The 15,335-nt window shown below is 44.3% G+C and overlaps 1 protein-coding gene across 2 annotated transcripts in view; it reads left to right on the top strand.

The window, feature by feature from the left end:
• The window catches only part of ATP2C1 (ATPase secretory pathway Ca2+ transporting 1), an 86,437-nt gene that overhangs the window by 60,328 nt on the left and 10,774 nt on the right, over nucleotides 1-15,335 (top strand). For both annotated transcript variants that reach the window (XM_074988291.1, XM_074988290.1), the window contains 5 exons: nucleotides 2,148-2,318; nucleotides 3,309-3,406; nucleotides 7,005-7,055; nucleotides 8,183-8,349; nucleotides 10,976-11,044. In XM_074988291.1, coding sequence (XP_074844392.1) covers nucleotides 2,148-2,318; nucleotides 3,309-3,406; nucleotides 7,005-7,055; nucleotides 8,183-8,349; nucleotides 10,976-11,044 — 556 coding nt within the window. The remainder of the gene's footprint in view (nucleotides 1-2,147; nucleotides 2,319-3,308; nucleotides 3,407-7,004; nucleotides 7,056-8,182; nucleotides 8,350-10,975; nucleotides 11,045-15,335) is intronic.

Genomic DNA, 15,335 nt, shown 5'->3' with positions numbered 1-15,335 from the left:
ACGCCTCTCCCGTGGGCATGGCTTGGCCTGGCTCACCTGGGCCAGTGGAACACCTCCACACCAGCCTTCTTTCTGCTGGGTGCGTGTGGCCATCTGGTGTAGGCTCCCCAGCTAGTGCCACAGATGGGTTAGTCCTAGGGGCTAGTTTGGGGCTGAGAGGGGTTAAGCCTGAGGATGCAGGGGTGGATTTTGGGGGCTGGAGGGTGGGGGTAGAGCCTGTTGGGGGCATGGAGGGTTGATGCGAACATTGTTACTCCTTACTTAAGAGCTTATCCCCAGGCACAGTGTTTTCCTTGTCCTCATTTGCTCTCCAATGTAGGGTGAAAGTAACTTAAACTTTCTGACTGGTACAAATCATTAGGTATGTGCTGCTCTTAAAATAGGGGTGACAAAAAGTACAGTTTGGCATTATTTTTGAAGGACTTTCTCATATTTACCTGCATTGCAACTCTTGAAGTATTGATCTTGTAACTGAATTTGAAGAAAATGGCTGTTCCTGCTATCTTGGTTGCAGACCCCTGAGCTTCCCTGATGAGCTTTAAACACTCTCCGAGGTTGCTTCCACATAGGCCACCTCCCATTTGGAGGTGACGTCGTAATGAGGCAATTTGAAGCAGGCTAATGAGGTACTAACATGCATATTTAGTGCCTTATTAGCATAATGTCAGCTGCGTGAGCAGACTTCCATTGCAGATTGACAGTGAAGATGGGGACAGCTTTGAAATAAGTGCTCCACTTGGACATTCCGTTACTATGGTCTAGTTATGTGGGAGTAAGAGAGAGTGGAAATAGGGTGCTTGTTTCGGAGCTGCTCCCATCTACACTGTCAATCTGCAATTGGAAGTCTGCACATTGAAATTCGTGTGGCTATTATGCTAATGAGGTGCTGAATATGCAAGTTAGTGCTTCATTAGCCTGTTTTGAATTGCCCCATTACCATGCCACTTCTGACAGGGGCTAGTTTGGGGCTGAGGATGTGGTGTTGGTAATCACCCATATTTTGAACTTCCAGTACAGCAAGCAAGTGCCACTTCTTTTCTGCTGTAGACTTGTAAATTGTCCAGGAATGTACAGATAGTTAAAATATGTCTGGGCATGTCTCTTTTTATTTTAAATCATCAACCTTCATGTGAAAAACAGAAGTAGGGGTGTTGCAAAGGAAACTTGCAGGCTGATAGTCTTTCAGGCTATGTCTACATGGCGAACTAACCCAAAATGAGCTATTTTGAGGCATCCCTTTATTCCTGTGATGAGGATTTCAGGGACGTTGAAACAGCGTGCCAGTTCTCAAAAACTCTTTTGAGACAACGTGCATTTCTTGCACACAGGCAGCTATTTTGGGATACAACATATCCCAAAATAGTGCCCTCCGTGTAGACCTAGCCTCATTGGCCTTTGCAAACTGTCTTAAGCATGGCATATTGATAGGTTGTGAGCAAAGTAAAACATTTTGTAAAGACACTTGAAGATGATTGAAACCCCTTACCCTCTTATAGAGGGTGACAATATTTTTGTCTATACTGATGAGCTAGTTTATGCTATATCAGTGCACATAGCCTTATTCATATTATTATGAAAAACAGTAATTGTATGTCATCAGATCCTGATATCTTCCTCCAAATACCAAAATAATTATGGCTTAATGTGGCAATGACTGCCAGTGCTTCCTTTAAATCCGTAAAATAAGCATACGTAGGAAAGGGGTGCCTGTATTTGTCTCCCCATCCTCCATTAGTTGGAGAGACAAGGCCCCAAACAGTAAACAAAAAAAATCCTAACACCAGTTCTCATCCACAGTTGTGACGCAAGGGTACTAGCACTATCTCCCTTTCTACTGTAGTCTGCCTACTGAATGAGGCCCCTATCCTGCGCGCGCGCGTGTGCGCTCTCTCTCACACACACACTCACACTCTCTCTCTCTCTAGATTAATTTTAATGGGTAAATTTATTCAAGTGTATGCATGTTTTGCAGTTTTAGGCCTCCAATCTGTATGCACCAATCATCTGGTCTATTCAAATAAAACTTTATTTGAAAAATACCTTTTTAGAAAAGATACAGGGTATGTGGTTGAAATATTTTTTTTGGAGGACTGTTAAATGTACTATGCTGGTTAGTTGAGTTTTGAACTTTTTTCTCATTTTCTTAGTTTTGGCCCTGGCCTCTGGCCCTGAGCTGGGACAGCTTTCCTTCTTGGGTCTGGTGGGAATAATTGATCCTCCGAGAACTGGTGTAAAAGAAGCTATCACTACACTTATTGCTTCGGGAGTATCAATAAAAATGGTTACTGGAGATTCACAGGAGACTGCAGTTGCTATTGGTATGAATGAACCTCTTAATTTGACTTTCTGGATGCCATTAAACTACCTTAATTGTTGTTCTAAAATGGCTTGTGTGGATAGTATGTAATGCAAATAGAAGCATAATTTTGTGAAATTTACAAATGTGTAGACAACGTTGTTTGTATTTTAATAGCCATAAGATTGTCAAATGTGATGCAACAGGAAAGAACATAGTTTTAAACTGAAATATCCCGTTAAGTTGCATTTGTCTGAAAATTGTTTTTATACATGAGACTTGCTGTAACTGAGACAATTTCAGTTTGGTTTAATGTGGCTTTTTTTTCCCATTTAGCAATATTGCATGCTCCATCAATTTTTGTATAATTTTCCCTCTGGGACGCATTCATATAGCAGCAAGGAAGAGACATACACTTAAACAGAAATCCTTTCTGATATCATACCTGCCAGTTTCCTTATGTATAACTGGATTTTCAAGTTGAAGCTGGCTTTTGTGTTTTTAACTTTGAACAAATTCCTTAGCTAGACTTCTGTACTTGACCTTATTAGATTACAGAAGGTAATTCTTTGTGTGGGTTGATCATGAAGCTTTGTAAAATTAGATGGAAATTTCAGTTTTTTGTGTTTTTCCTTCACACATTGAACATTTTATATCTTATGACCTCATGCTTTCTCTACCTGTTGGCATCCATTTGCTGACGTTGTAGTGTTTTTGACAAAGTTTTTTTGGGGTAGGGACAGTCATTTTGCAGTTTGTACAGAACCAAACACAACGGGGCCTTATCTTTTTGAAGTCTTGGATGTTGATGCGAATGTAAACATTTTTAGTCAGAGTGCACTTCAAGAACGTTTTTTATTTCTCAAGAACTCGGGTGAATACCCAAAGCTACTGGAATAAACATACACATAGCAATTGTTAAAGGCGGAATAGAACAGATGCACAAAATAATCCTGTATTTCTTATGTTGGTGATTTAATGGAGTTTCCTATTTTTTGTTTTTTCTTTGCAGCGAGTCGCCTTGGGTTATATTCCAAGAATTCACAGTCAGTCTCAGGAGAAGAAATAGATACTCTGGATATTCAGCAGCTTTCACAAATAGTACCAAAGGTTAGCATAGCTCCCCGATCCCTGACTAATTACAGTAATGTTACAAAAGCATGTAGCCTATTCTGAGAAAATCATTCTCATTTATGAAAATATTTTGTAAGAAGCTGAAAAGATTTTAATAGAAACGTGGTGCAGTAAACTATAAAAAGCCAAACCCTCCTCTTTAGGAGCATGAAAACTGTCATAGTGCACCAGGCCAGCTGTTCACTTAAGTCAGGTCTAAACTTCTGCTTAAGTTGATCTGGCTGGCATCGCTCGGGGAGTGAAAAGACCACTCAGTCTGGCCCCCCAAATGATGAAAGTGTCAGTGACCTACACCCTCTGTCTGTGGGAGGGCTTCTCCCACTGACATGTCTTGTGCTTCTTGTGGAGATGGAATACTTACACCAATGACAGAGTGCACTTTCCAATGGTGTAGAACATCTTCATTGGATTTGCTACAGTAGAGCAGCTACGTTGATGCATCAGTATCCAGTGTCACACTTGTACTCTGACCATGTTCTGATGGTTCAAAAGAAAGTGCAAGAAACCCTGTCATTAGTAACTAGAGACTAGCTTGCCCAGAACTCTTTCTTGATCTGTCTGTTAAAGGTTGTCAGATGACATGGAATATAAAACTTTACATCCCTTCCAAATTTTTTTTCTTAAACCTTAATGATAACATCCAAAGTTAAATTAGTATCTGTATAATCAGTTTAAGTGCTGCTGATACGTCATGGCAATGAATTACGAAAGCTAATTGTATATTGTGAGATGTTTCCTTTTAGTAAAGGTGTTCAGTTTATTTGAATGGCTCCTTAGTCTCTTTTCATGGGAAAAGAGGAATAGAATTCCCTATCAATCTTTTTATCTGCTCTTCACTATGCCTTTGTCATGTCTTCACTTTTTTTAAATAAGTCCATGCTTTTAATTGTTAATCAAACCATGAGCTTCTTCTAACAAACCAGTTATTTACAAAGGATAGTTAATTTGCTTGACTGATGAATACCCATACTGTTTGCAATTTTGGCAGTTGTGAATGCTCTGTTAATAAAACTAACATACACAAAGTTATTTTAGCTAAAGCTTGCAGCACAAGAAGAATAACTCCACGTGGACTCCTCCTGAGGGCAGAAATAACAGTCTGGACCTAGATATAGAATGCTTTCGCTGACACGCACAGGCAGAAATTGTGGAGAGACAGCATCCTTTGCCTCACAACCTCAGTCCTGTGGAACGCAATGCCATCCACAGCCTCAGAAACAACCCTGACATTATCATCAAAGAGGCGGATAAAGGAGGAGCTACTGTCGTCATGAACAGGTCTGACTACCAGAAGGAGGCTTCCAGACAACTCTCCAATACCAAATTTTACAGGCTACTTTCCTCAGATCCCACCGAAGAATACACTAAGAAACTACACCATCTGCTCAGGACATTCCCTACACAAGCACAAGAACAGATTTATGCAAACACACCTCTAGAGCCCCGTCCGGGGCTATTCTACCTACTACCCAAGATCCACAAACCTGGAAATCCTGGACACCCCATCATCTCGGGCATTGACACTCTCACTGAAGGACTGTCTGGTTATGTGGACTCTGTTCTCAGACCCTATGCCACCAGCACTCCCAGCTATCTCCGAGACACCACTGACTTCCTGAGAAAACTGCAAGACATTGATGACCTACCAGAAAACACTATCCTAGCCGCCATGGATGTAGAGGCTCTCTATACCAACATCCCACACAAAGATGGAATAAATGCTGTCTGGAACAGTATCCTTGATGATGCTACAGCACATCTGATGGCTGAGCTCTGTAACTTTATCCTCACACACAACTATTTCAGATTTGGCGACGATATATACCTTCAAATCAGCGGCACAGCTATGGGTACCTGCATGGCCCCTCAATATGCCAATATTTTCATGGCTGACCTGGAACAGCGTTTCCTTAGCTCTCGTCTACTAACACCCCGTGTCTACTTATGCTACATTGATGACATCTTCATCATCTGGACCCAAGGGAAGGAGACTCTCTGGAGGAATTCCACCGGGACTTCAACAACTTTCACCCCAACATCAACCTCAGCCTGGAACAGTCCACACAGGAGATCCACTTCCTGGACATCACGGTGCTAATACACGATGGCCACATCAATACCACCCTGTACTGTAAACCTACTGATTGCTACGCCTACCTTCATGCCTCCGGCTTCCATCCCAGACGCACCACACGATCCATTGTCTCCAGCCAAGCACTAAGATATAACCGCATTTGCTCCAACCCCTCTGACAGAGACAAACACCTACAGGATCTCTACCAAGCATTCTTGAAACTGCAATACCCACCTGAGGAAGTGAAAAAACAGATCAACAGAGCCAGACGTGTGCCACAAAGCCTCTTACTACAGGACAAGCCCAAGAGAGAAACCAACAGAACACCACTAGCCATCACCTACAGTCCTCAGCTGAAACCTCTACAGCGCATTATCAGGGATTTACAACCCATCCTGGACAATGATCCCCCCCTCACTTTCACAGGCCTTGGGAGGCAGACCAGTCCTTGCCCACAGACAACCTGCCAACCTGAAACAAATCCTAACCAGCAACTATACACCGCACCACAGTCACTAACTCAGGGACCCATCCATGCAACAAACCTCGTTGCCAGCTCTGCCCACATATCTACACCAGCAACACCATTACAGGACCTAACCAGATCAGCCACGCCAGCGTGGGTTCATTCAGCTGCACATCTACCGATATAATTTATGCCATCATGTGCCAGCAGTGCCCCTCTGCTATATACATCGGACAAACTGGACAGTCTCTACGTAAAAGCATAAACGCACAAAAATCAGATATCAGAAATGGCAATATACAAAAACCCACAGGAGAGCACTTCAATCTCCCAGGCCACACAGTAGCAGACTTAAAAGTAGCTATCCTACAGCAAAGAAATTTCAGGACCAGACTCCAAAGAGAAATGTCTGAGCTATAATTCATCTGCAAATTCGACGCCCTCAGCTCAGGCTTAAACAAAGACTGTGAATGGCTGGCTAAATACAGAAGCAGCTTCCCCTCCCTTGGTGTTCACACCTCCAGATCAACTGCTGGTAGTAAGCCTCACCCTTGCTGACTGAGCTAACCTTGTTATCCCCACCCTTGCTCTGGCTTATTTATACCTGGCCCTGCAGATTTCCAAGACCAGCATCTGAAGAAGTGAGTCTGTGCTCACGAAAGCTCATGCTCAAAACTTTTCTGTTAGCCTATAAGGTGCCACAGGACCCTTTGTTGCTGTTACAGATCCAGACTAACATGGTTACCCCTCCAATACTTTCCACTACTTGTGTTCCACATTTATCACTTCATTTACAAAAGAGCGCCTGCTTACAGAAATGAAGATAGCAACGTTTTTAATCTCAGACCTTCACTGAAATATGACTAACATCTAATTTGATTAATGTAAACTTTGCTCTGTAAATGCTCCTATCTGAGTGCTAATAATATGGAGCTATAGCTGAGATTCTACGTGTTTTTGTATTGTCAAATCTTGCATTCTCAATTTCAGCCATTAATTTCTCAAGTTTTTTGTGTTCATTCTTTATACTCTAGGTTGCAGTGTTTTACAGAGCCAGTCCCAGACACAAATTGAGAATCATAAAGGTATGTTTCTCCAGAGGTAACAATGTAAGAACTGCTGTAGCCATCTATTTTATAATTTACTAAGATTGTAACAGGCTAAGATGTCAGAATGGAAAAAAGTTTGAAATGTATTTTGGTTTTGAAACAAATTTATTTGAAGGAAAAAAACAGCTGAGAGAACTTCTCGGTGCCTAGCAAAGAGATGATATGCTGCAGCTGTTGGGCAACATAACATTTTTTCAGATGCCAGAGGGCCAACTGAAATTTAGTATCCTATTTCAGTTGAATTGGCTAGAGTAGTGGTTCCCAACCTGGAGTCTGCAGACTCCTGGGGGTCTGTGAGGGTATTGCAGGTGGTCCATGGGAAGACAAAAAGATAAAAATGATCACAGAATTTTTTTAAATAGATTTCAAAGTTACAATCAATTATTACCTTTAATTTAAATGTCTTCCAATGTTGCTGTCCAAAAATCTGTTTCCCATTTTCATTTAATGAAGGTACATAGTGGCTAGAATTGGCTTCGGGGGTTTGCTAATGGCTTGTGGTGGGGGAGTGATTGGGGATCCGCACTATTGAAAAGGTTGGGAACCACTGGACTAAAAACTTAGGGGAGCCCATGTCTGCTGCATCCCAGCGCAGAATGAAAATACATGAATTTTAAGGCATTTGTTGAGTAATGCCTCAATTCTGATGCTGGAAATTATTCACCTTTCTTCTGTATCATTTAAGCTAAAGTATAACTACAAAATAAAGGTGTTTGCAAGATAACAGTTAGCACAAGCAAAAGAGCAAATGGAATGAAGAAATCAAACGTAGAAACAGTTGAAATGTTATTTGGAGAGATACAGGAGAACAGTGTTAAATATGGACATGGATTTCTTCATGGAAACTTTGTTTTCTAAATACAGCTTTTGAGCAGGCTCTCGCTTTTCTGCAAGCATGTTTTTTAGCGGGGCTTCTTGAGAAGGAATCCAGCAACTTTAAATTGAAATGTGGATTTTTTTTTTTTTTTTTCAAGAGAAATCACATCCAAGCACTCGCTTAAAAGAAAACATAATGTAATTTTTATGATTTTAGATGACCAGTTAGAATAGTTGTGTTGATCAGATTGTGTCTAATCGTTGCCTAAACAATTTTTTTTTTTAAGTCGTTACAAAATAATGGTGCTGTAGTGGCTATGACAGGAGATGGAGTGAATGATGCTGTAGCTCTGAAGGCTGCAGATATTGGAGTGGCAATGGGGCAGACTGGAACAGATGTTTGTAAGGAAGCAGCTGATATGATCCTAGTGGATGATGATTTTCAGACAATCATGTAAGTTCCTGATTTCTGCAAGTGTTAGATAAAATAAGCATTAGGAAATTGCTCCCCCATAAACTACACTTTTTGCAAAAAGGATACGTCCTTGTAAATGTAGCTGTGGTTTGCTTACAAATTCCCATGCATAGCCCGAGAAAATTGATCTTTAGTGCTTTCTAGCTTGTACTGCTGTCTAAAAACATTAATGCCTTTATTCAAACCTTTTTATTTTTGGGGTTCTAAATAAGCTTTAAAACTGTCATAAGTATTTGGGCAGCTTTTCCACAAAAGTGTGCAGATTTCTATGGAGGAAGTTGGAGGAGGAGAAGTGGTATGCTTTCTTAGATGTGGGCTGGCATTACAGTAAAAGCTTTATCTGGTATTCCTGGGGAACTAGGGATACTGGATAAAATGTGCCAGTTATTGGAGCATGAGCAGGCAGTCAGCCCCCACTCTGTCCTCCCCCTGCTCCCTCCCAGCTGGGCAGCAGGCAGCCAACACCACTTTGTGCCCCTTCCTCCCACTGGGCAGCCAGAACCTGGCCATACTCTGCCACCCTAATGAAGCAGCGGGCAGTCGTCCCCATGTCAGCTGTCAGCTGGACCTGCTGGTCAGTTGGGCCCACAGTGGTCAGCCCTGATCAGTTAACAATGTGCCGGTTTTGCAAATACTGGATAACTGGGCTTTTACTGTAAACTTATTTAAGCTGTGAGGCCTAGTCTATGCTGAACTTTTATCCCTTAGCACTTTCTGCTGGTACTAATGGTGGTTTGAGTGTGCAGTGGATTGAGGACAGCCATATTTTAACATTTGTCCTCAGACCTGATCTGAGCAAAGCTAGATCACATTTTGAGTTGTGTGTATTACTACTACAAGAGAAACTGCACTGATGGAAAACTGAAAGAGAAGCCTAGCATAGACCCAGGTAGCTTAAAAGTGAGAGAGGTTTAAACTTATGCTCAAGTCAAGGTGCGTATTTTGGCATTGCAGTTCCTCCAAGAACGCACAAAATCTCAAAAGTAGTTGTTAGCTGAAGCTTCATCAGCATTCTTTTCATCACATTATTTTTTTATTTGGGTTACTCTTAATAGTTTTGTAATTCCTACAAAACATTGCTAGCTGAGTAAAATACCACTGGTATACAAGGTGCATAAATAACATGCACCAGCGCTTACAGCGTTTTCAGATTCATAAATTCCTAAGCCAGCAGGAGCCATTGTGGTCATCTGGTCTGGCCTCCTGTATTAAGACAGGCTACAGAACTTTGCCAAAATAGTTCCTAGAGCATCTTTTGAAAGTCCCATATTGATTAAGGATTTTAATAGTTGATTTTATTTCTGATAAGAAACAGTGTCAACAAATGAGAAATCAGACTGCAAAGCTGGGATGGGGAACCTGCCGTGATTTGGCTTGTATCTTACTTGGATCTGGCCCATGAGACTCTGGGCTTGGCTTCCTCCCCCTTCCCATGGAGTGAAATAACTCTGGTGCTCCAGCCACACAGTGGGGGAGCTCTGGGTGGAGTGCCCGCACTAGCTCTCTACTGCAGGGGGGAACCCCAAGCCTCATGGGTCTGAGCCAGGCAAGCTAGAGCTAGGTCTGGCCTGTGGGCTCTGTCTGGCTGGGGGAACAAAGTGGCTGTATGTGGGGAAGCCCTCCATGCAGGCACTGGCCCCCGGCCCATGTTGCAGTCATTGGCCAAATCATGGCCAGTGGGAGAATGTGGTGCCTCTGGAAGGTGGTTTTTCCCTTCAGTGCCTAGAGCCAGGCAGTGCCACCTGCAGTCTTCTGTCCTGAAGCTGCATCAGATAGGCACTTGCACCCCTATTCCTGTCCCATCCTGCTCAGACCCCACAACTCCATTCTGTTCCTACATGCCCCTTCTTCCACCCCAGTCTGCGCCTGCACCCTTTCTCTTCCCCCAGATCCCTCTCCTGCCCAGACCCCTTATCCCTAGCCCATTCCTACACCCTCTCTATCTGCCAGGCCCCAAGCCTTCTGCATCCCCTTGCAGCCTGCTCCTGCACCCACCTTCCCACCGAGACCCTGGAAGCTCGGCCTCTCATGCACTTGGACACTGCATTCTTGGCCTCACCCCTGAGCCTAGGGGACCCCACAAAATCTGCTCCCCTTTGTTTCTGCTTGGCTGCACTCATTAGGTAAGACCACTGGAGTCAGCTAATCTTGTTCATTTCAAATAGGTCAATTTAGTTATTCTCTGACCTTTAGTTTCAGAATTTAACTTCCCTGAAACTCTGTAGACTGATTATTCCCTAGAGGGCTGTATTTTGACTGCGCCTCATATCATCAGTAAATTCCAGTTTCTTGCACAGATGATTTGAAAGTGGCTCATCAGAGTCAGGTATTAAGGTCACTTGTAAATCCTTTTAGATTATATCCTTTTATTTTGAAAGTAAAGTTGTAGCAGACCTGGAAAGAGAAACTTAATATGATTGATCACAATAGAAATGCTGAGTAAGCATACTTATAATATTTGAGTAGATAAGACTCCTCCTGTAATATACTGTGTGAAATCTGAAGTGACTTAAAACTGCTGGAATTCGCTGTTTTCAAAATAGACTTTTACATTACATTACTTTCCTTGTTCTAATTGTAAGAATTGTGGGTGTTTTTATTGCAGGTCTGCCATTGAAGAGGGTAAAGGAATTTATAACAACATAAAAAATTTTGTCAGATTTCAGCTAAGCACGTAAGTTTGCAACATTATTGCCAATGTCAGAAGCTTCCCATTACCTTGTAAATGAGTTGGTCTTCACAAAGACTGCGCAGAAGCTAATATAATTAGTGTAGAATATACAAGTATGGGTGGTGGTGTTTGGAAGGCACATTGGCCATTATTGTGAAAGCTTTTGAATTATTTTTTTCAGTTTTCTGTTTTATTATTAGTAATCATAGTGTGACTGGTTATTTTTGTCAGTTTTAAAAACCGCAGTCTTCTGACACTTGGAAAGACCCCCCAGTTAAGATGGGAAGGAATGTCTTAGTCATTCGCCTGTCAGCCTCATCACCCTTATAGGGCCGTTGTTGGAGAGGTGCCTTTCTTCAGGCTCAGTACTCCTTCTTCTCTTCATGTCCAGAAGACACCATAACAGTTGTGGGGGCTGATAAAATTGAAACAGAACTCAGCCTCCCCTAGGTACCCATTTGCTAATTTAGGGGAGGGTGAATTAGTGGGTTGCCCCTGGCGAGTCCCCATTCTTCTTGACAATGATTAAGCTTTACTGGACATAAACTAGTGATTCTAGGTGCTGAAACTACACTCGATTCCTTATTCTGTAGAAATTGTTTCAGAGCTTTGTTTCCAGGCTTGCTGAGGGCTTAGCCTTCCATTTTCCAGGTTTAAGGCACTTTTCCCCTTGGGACAAGATTGGCAAGCTGGTCAGTTGGTTTACCACCAACCTCACAGTGTTCTGCAGGCTCGGTAGGTGAGGATAATAAGGATGAGTATATTTATTTAAAAAAAAAAAAAAGAGGCAGGATGTGCAGAAGGAATGAAAGACAATTGATATGAATGCAGCTTGTGGCTTGTCTTGGAGTATACTTGAGCACAAGACTCAGAACAGATTGGAGTGTTCTTACATTTTTGCAAACAGAGTGGTCCCCTTATTTGTGCTTAATTTCCCCTTTGCAGGAGACTTGTGGTAGCATTCAGCAGTGGGCTGAATCAGGAATAATTTCTTGGTTGTGATGTGAGGCTTCTGAACTTTGCACTGCACCCAGTTAATTCCAAATAGTTTGGGGAAGTCATTCTCTGTTTTGTGGTGGTCAGATTAGAGCCTGCCTCTTGAATTCCAGTCATTTGTCTATTTTCCTGTCTCCTAATCAATGTGTAGAGGGAAGTGTCCCTGTCCCTAAGCAGAATTTTTTTATTTAGGAAGTCTGGGTAGTATTTCACTTGGTTGAGTGAGTGTTAGTGTCTCAAGCTAGCAGCTCTACATAGTCTTCCTTTTAATTTAAAAATTAATCTAGAGGCTTGCATTCCAGGGAACATAATTAAAAGTTCAGCTCTGTACACTCTCTTTAACCAAAACTACCCAACAAAATATGTAAATTTATTGTTGCAAAATGTACCAAGCTTTTGGCTGGAGAGCAAATGAACTTTAAAATGTTCTGGAAGTTTAGGGAGCATTTTTAGAATAAAAGACAAACTGATCTTTTTGTTGCATTATAAAATACAAAATGCCCATGTTTTTAAATAATCTTTTTGACAGATTAAGTGACTCCAATGCTTTGTCATGCAAAGTTTGGGTTAGACTTCATTCTTCTTCGAGTGGTCCCCATGGGTGCTCCACAATAGGTGTTGGGCTCGCCCGGCGCCGCAGATTGGAAATCTTCCAGCAGTTTCTCCTGGATCGCGCATGCGCCAGCACGCACCGCCCCCCTGCGTGCCCCCGGCCGCGTGCACGATCCAGTCCCTGCCAGTTCCTTCTCAACTGCCATCGGCTGCAGACGGAATCCACTCAGGCGAAGGCCAGAGTCAGATTACTTAGTGGCTTTTTTCCACGTGTAATTTTGTTGTTTTTCAGTTATTAAACAAAAAAAAAAAAAGAAGAGAGAAAGCAAAGACACAGAGAATACCAGCAAAAAAAAAAGGAAAAAGGGAGGAGCAGAGAAGAACAGAGCGGATGTGAAAGGCCATTAGGCCGCCTGCTGCCGCAGGCTGGTGATCACTCTTTGAGGAGGAAAGGCACGGATTAAGTGCTAAGTACCCTCTTAACAATAAAGGACTCACCACAATGGTCTCTTCAGGTTTTACACAGCGTGAGTCATGCTGTGAAGCTATGCCGGCCTCCGTGGGGCATAGCGAAGGGGAATTGCAGGCTACCCGGCCGCGTTCTCACTGTGCTCTGACACCCCCCACCCCCCAGTGCAGAAACAGAGGAAACTCTCCCTGGCTCGATCCTTGCCATGCATCTGCAGCGAGCAGGACGAGCGGAGCACACAGCTACCGGCTGCATGCTCAGGTGGTGGCACCGTCACAGGCGGCACAGACCCTCGCGGCACCAGCGGTGCAGGGGTGCCAGGCGCGGAGCCTGCAGGCACCGGAGGGGGATACCCGTGCAGCACCGCAACTGACGGTGCTGAGTGCGGTGCTAACAGCAGGGCCGAGATTCCCGGCAGGGGAGGGGGCGGTGCCGGCCCCGCAGCGGAGGGGCAAGGCAACATCAAAAACCCGGCACCTCAGTCCATTTCTGGACAGGGCTGCGCTGCTGTTAGCACCAAGCCCTCCCCCTGTGATACACATGCCGCATCGAAGGTCTATGTCTCCACCGGCCCATCAGGGGAAAAAGAAACCAAAAAAAAAAAAAGAAAAAAAGCCTTCTCCGTTCCTCCAACCGATGTCACCACGGCTTGGGCCACCTTCACTATTTTCTGGGATTGGATCCCCCTGGAGTACTGTCACAAGCCAGTTTCACCTCTATCGGTGTCGCCACGGAGGTCTCGCTCTCCCAGACATCGGGGGTACACACCCCGTGAGCGGTCCAGGTCTCCATCTCCGGACCCTTGCCATGCTGCCATGGTCGTCCCTATCAGGCTGGACAGACAAACTACAGGCCTGCACCCAGGGGCAGGTCCCCCACCCCCGGCCGCTCAATACCCTCGTGGGCACTCCCAATCGGGGACGGAAACACAGTTGTCTTGAGGGGAGTTAAATTTAGAACCCCGAGACTTTCCTTCACAATCCTCCAGCGAGCAAGTGTGTCATCGCCCGCGGGAACCCGAGGGTTCAAGGGAGGTTTACCTTAGGGGTTCCTCCTCATCCTCCCCAGATGAGGCCATGGCCCCTGGGGATGTCTCTTCCCAGGATGACCTTAAACAGTTTCAGGAGCTGTTTTAAAGGGTGGCTTTCACACATGACATTTAAATGGCAGAGGTGCAGGAGAAACATCACAAACTCCTGAAAAATCTGAGACCCCCGGCTTCATCCAAAATTGCTATTCCGCTGGGCAAAGCCATTCTGGAGTCAGCCATTACTATATGGCAGACTCGGCCTCTGTTCCGCCTACGAATGGGAGAGCGGATAAGAAGTACTTTGTCCCGGCAGAGGGCATGAAGTTCCTCTTCAGTCACCCACAACCAAATTCTTTGGTGGTCGGGTCGTCCCAGCAGAGGTCAAAGGCTTCTCAGTACAAATTGGGGGATCGGACAAAGATGCCAAGAAGCTAGAGCTGTTTGGCAGGAAGGTATATTCCTCTCCTATCCTGCTATTGAGAGTGGCAAATTATGGGCACACCTAGCAAACAATAATTTTGATGATTACTCCATGCTTGCTCCCCTCATGGATTCACTCCCGGAAGACAAAAAGCCGGTGTTAAAGGCAATTGTTCAAGAGGGCTACGCAGCATCGCAGACGGGAGTCCAGATTGCCCTGAACATGGCGGACACGGTGGCACGCTCCAACGGCTACAGCAGTGGTCATGCGTAGAGAATCCTGGCCCCAGATGTCGGGCATCTCGAGGGACCTACAGGCAAAGATCGTGGACCTTCCCTTTGATACACAAAAGCTGGTTTGCAGACTCAACCGGCTCGGTCCTTCACTCCAGTAAGGACTTGAGAGCTACACTGAGAAGCTTGGGCATTTATACTCCCCCATACAGGAGGGAAAAATTTTATCCTCAGCAAAGACGCTACGCTTACAACCACAGTGTGCTCAATATCAACGGGGCTACGGCCACGAGCGCTATCGATAGCGGCAACAGTACAGAACCCCTAGGCAATGTTCTCAACAAAGCCGTACGCCCTCGGGTCAGGCCTCAAAGGCAACAAGTTTGACGGGTATGTCGGGGGCTGCACTATCAATACCCTCGCTCAATGCCACTCTCATCTCATGTTCCATCATCGCCTCAGACCATTCCACTCCCAATGGCAAAAGATCACCACAGACATATGGGTGCTGGAGATCATAGCCATGGTTGCGCGATCCCCTCCCAGTCGCTTCCACCGACAAAGCCTCCCACCAGGCCTCACCTCAGGGACGC

This window comes from Carettochelys insculpta, chromosome 2 (genome assembly GCF_033958435.1).
Source record: "Carettochelys insculpta isolate YL-2023 chromosome 2, ASM3395843v1, whole genome shotgun sequence".
Lineage (NCBI taxonomy): Eukaryota > Metazoa > Chordata > Testudines > Carettochelyidae > Carettochelys > Carettochelys insculpta.
Note: the sequence above shows the minus strand (reverse complement) of the source record. Positions and strands in the feature narration are given on the sequence as shown.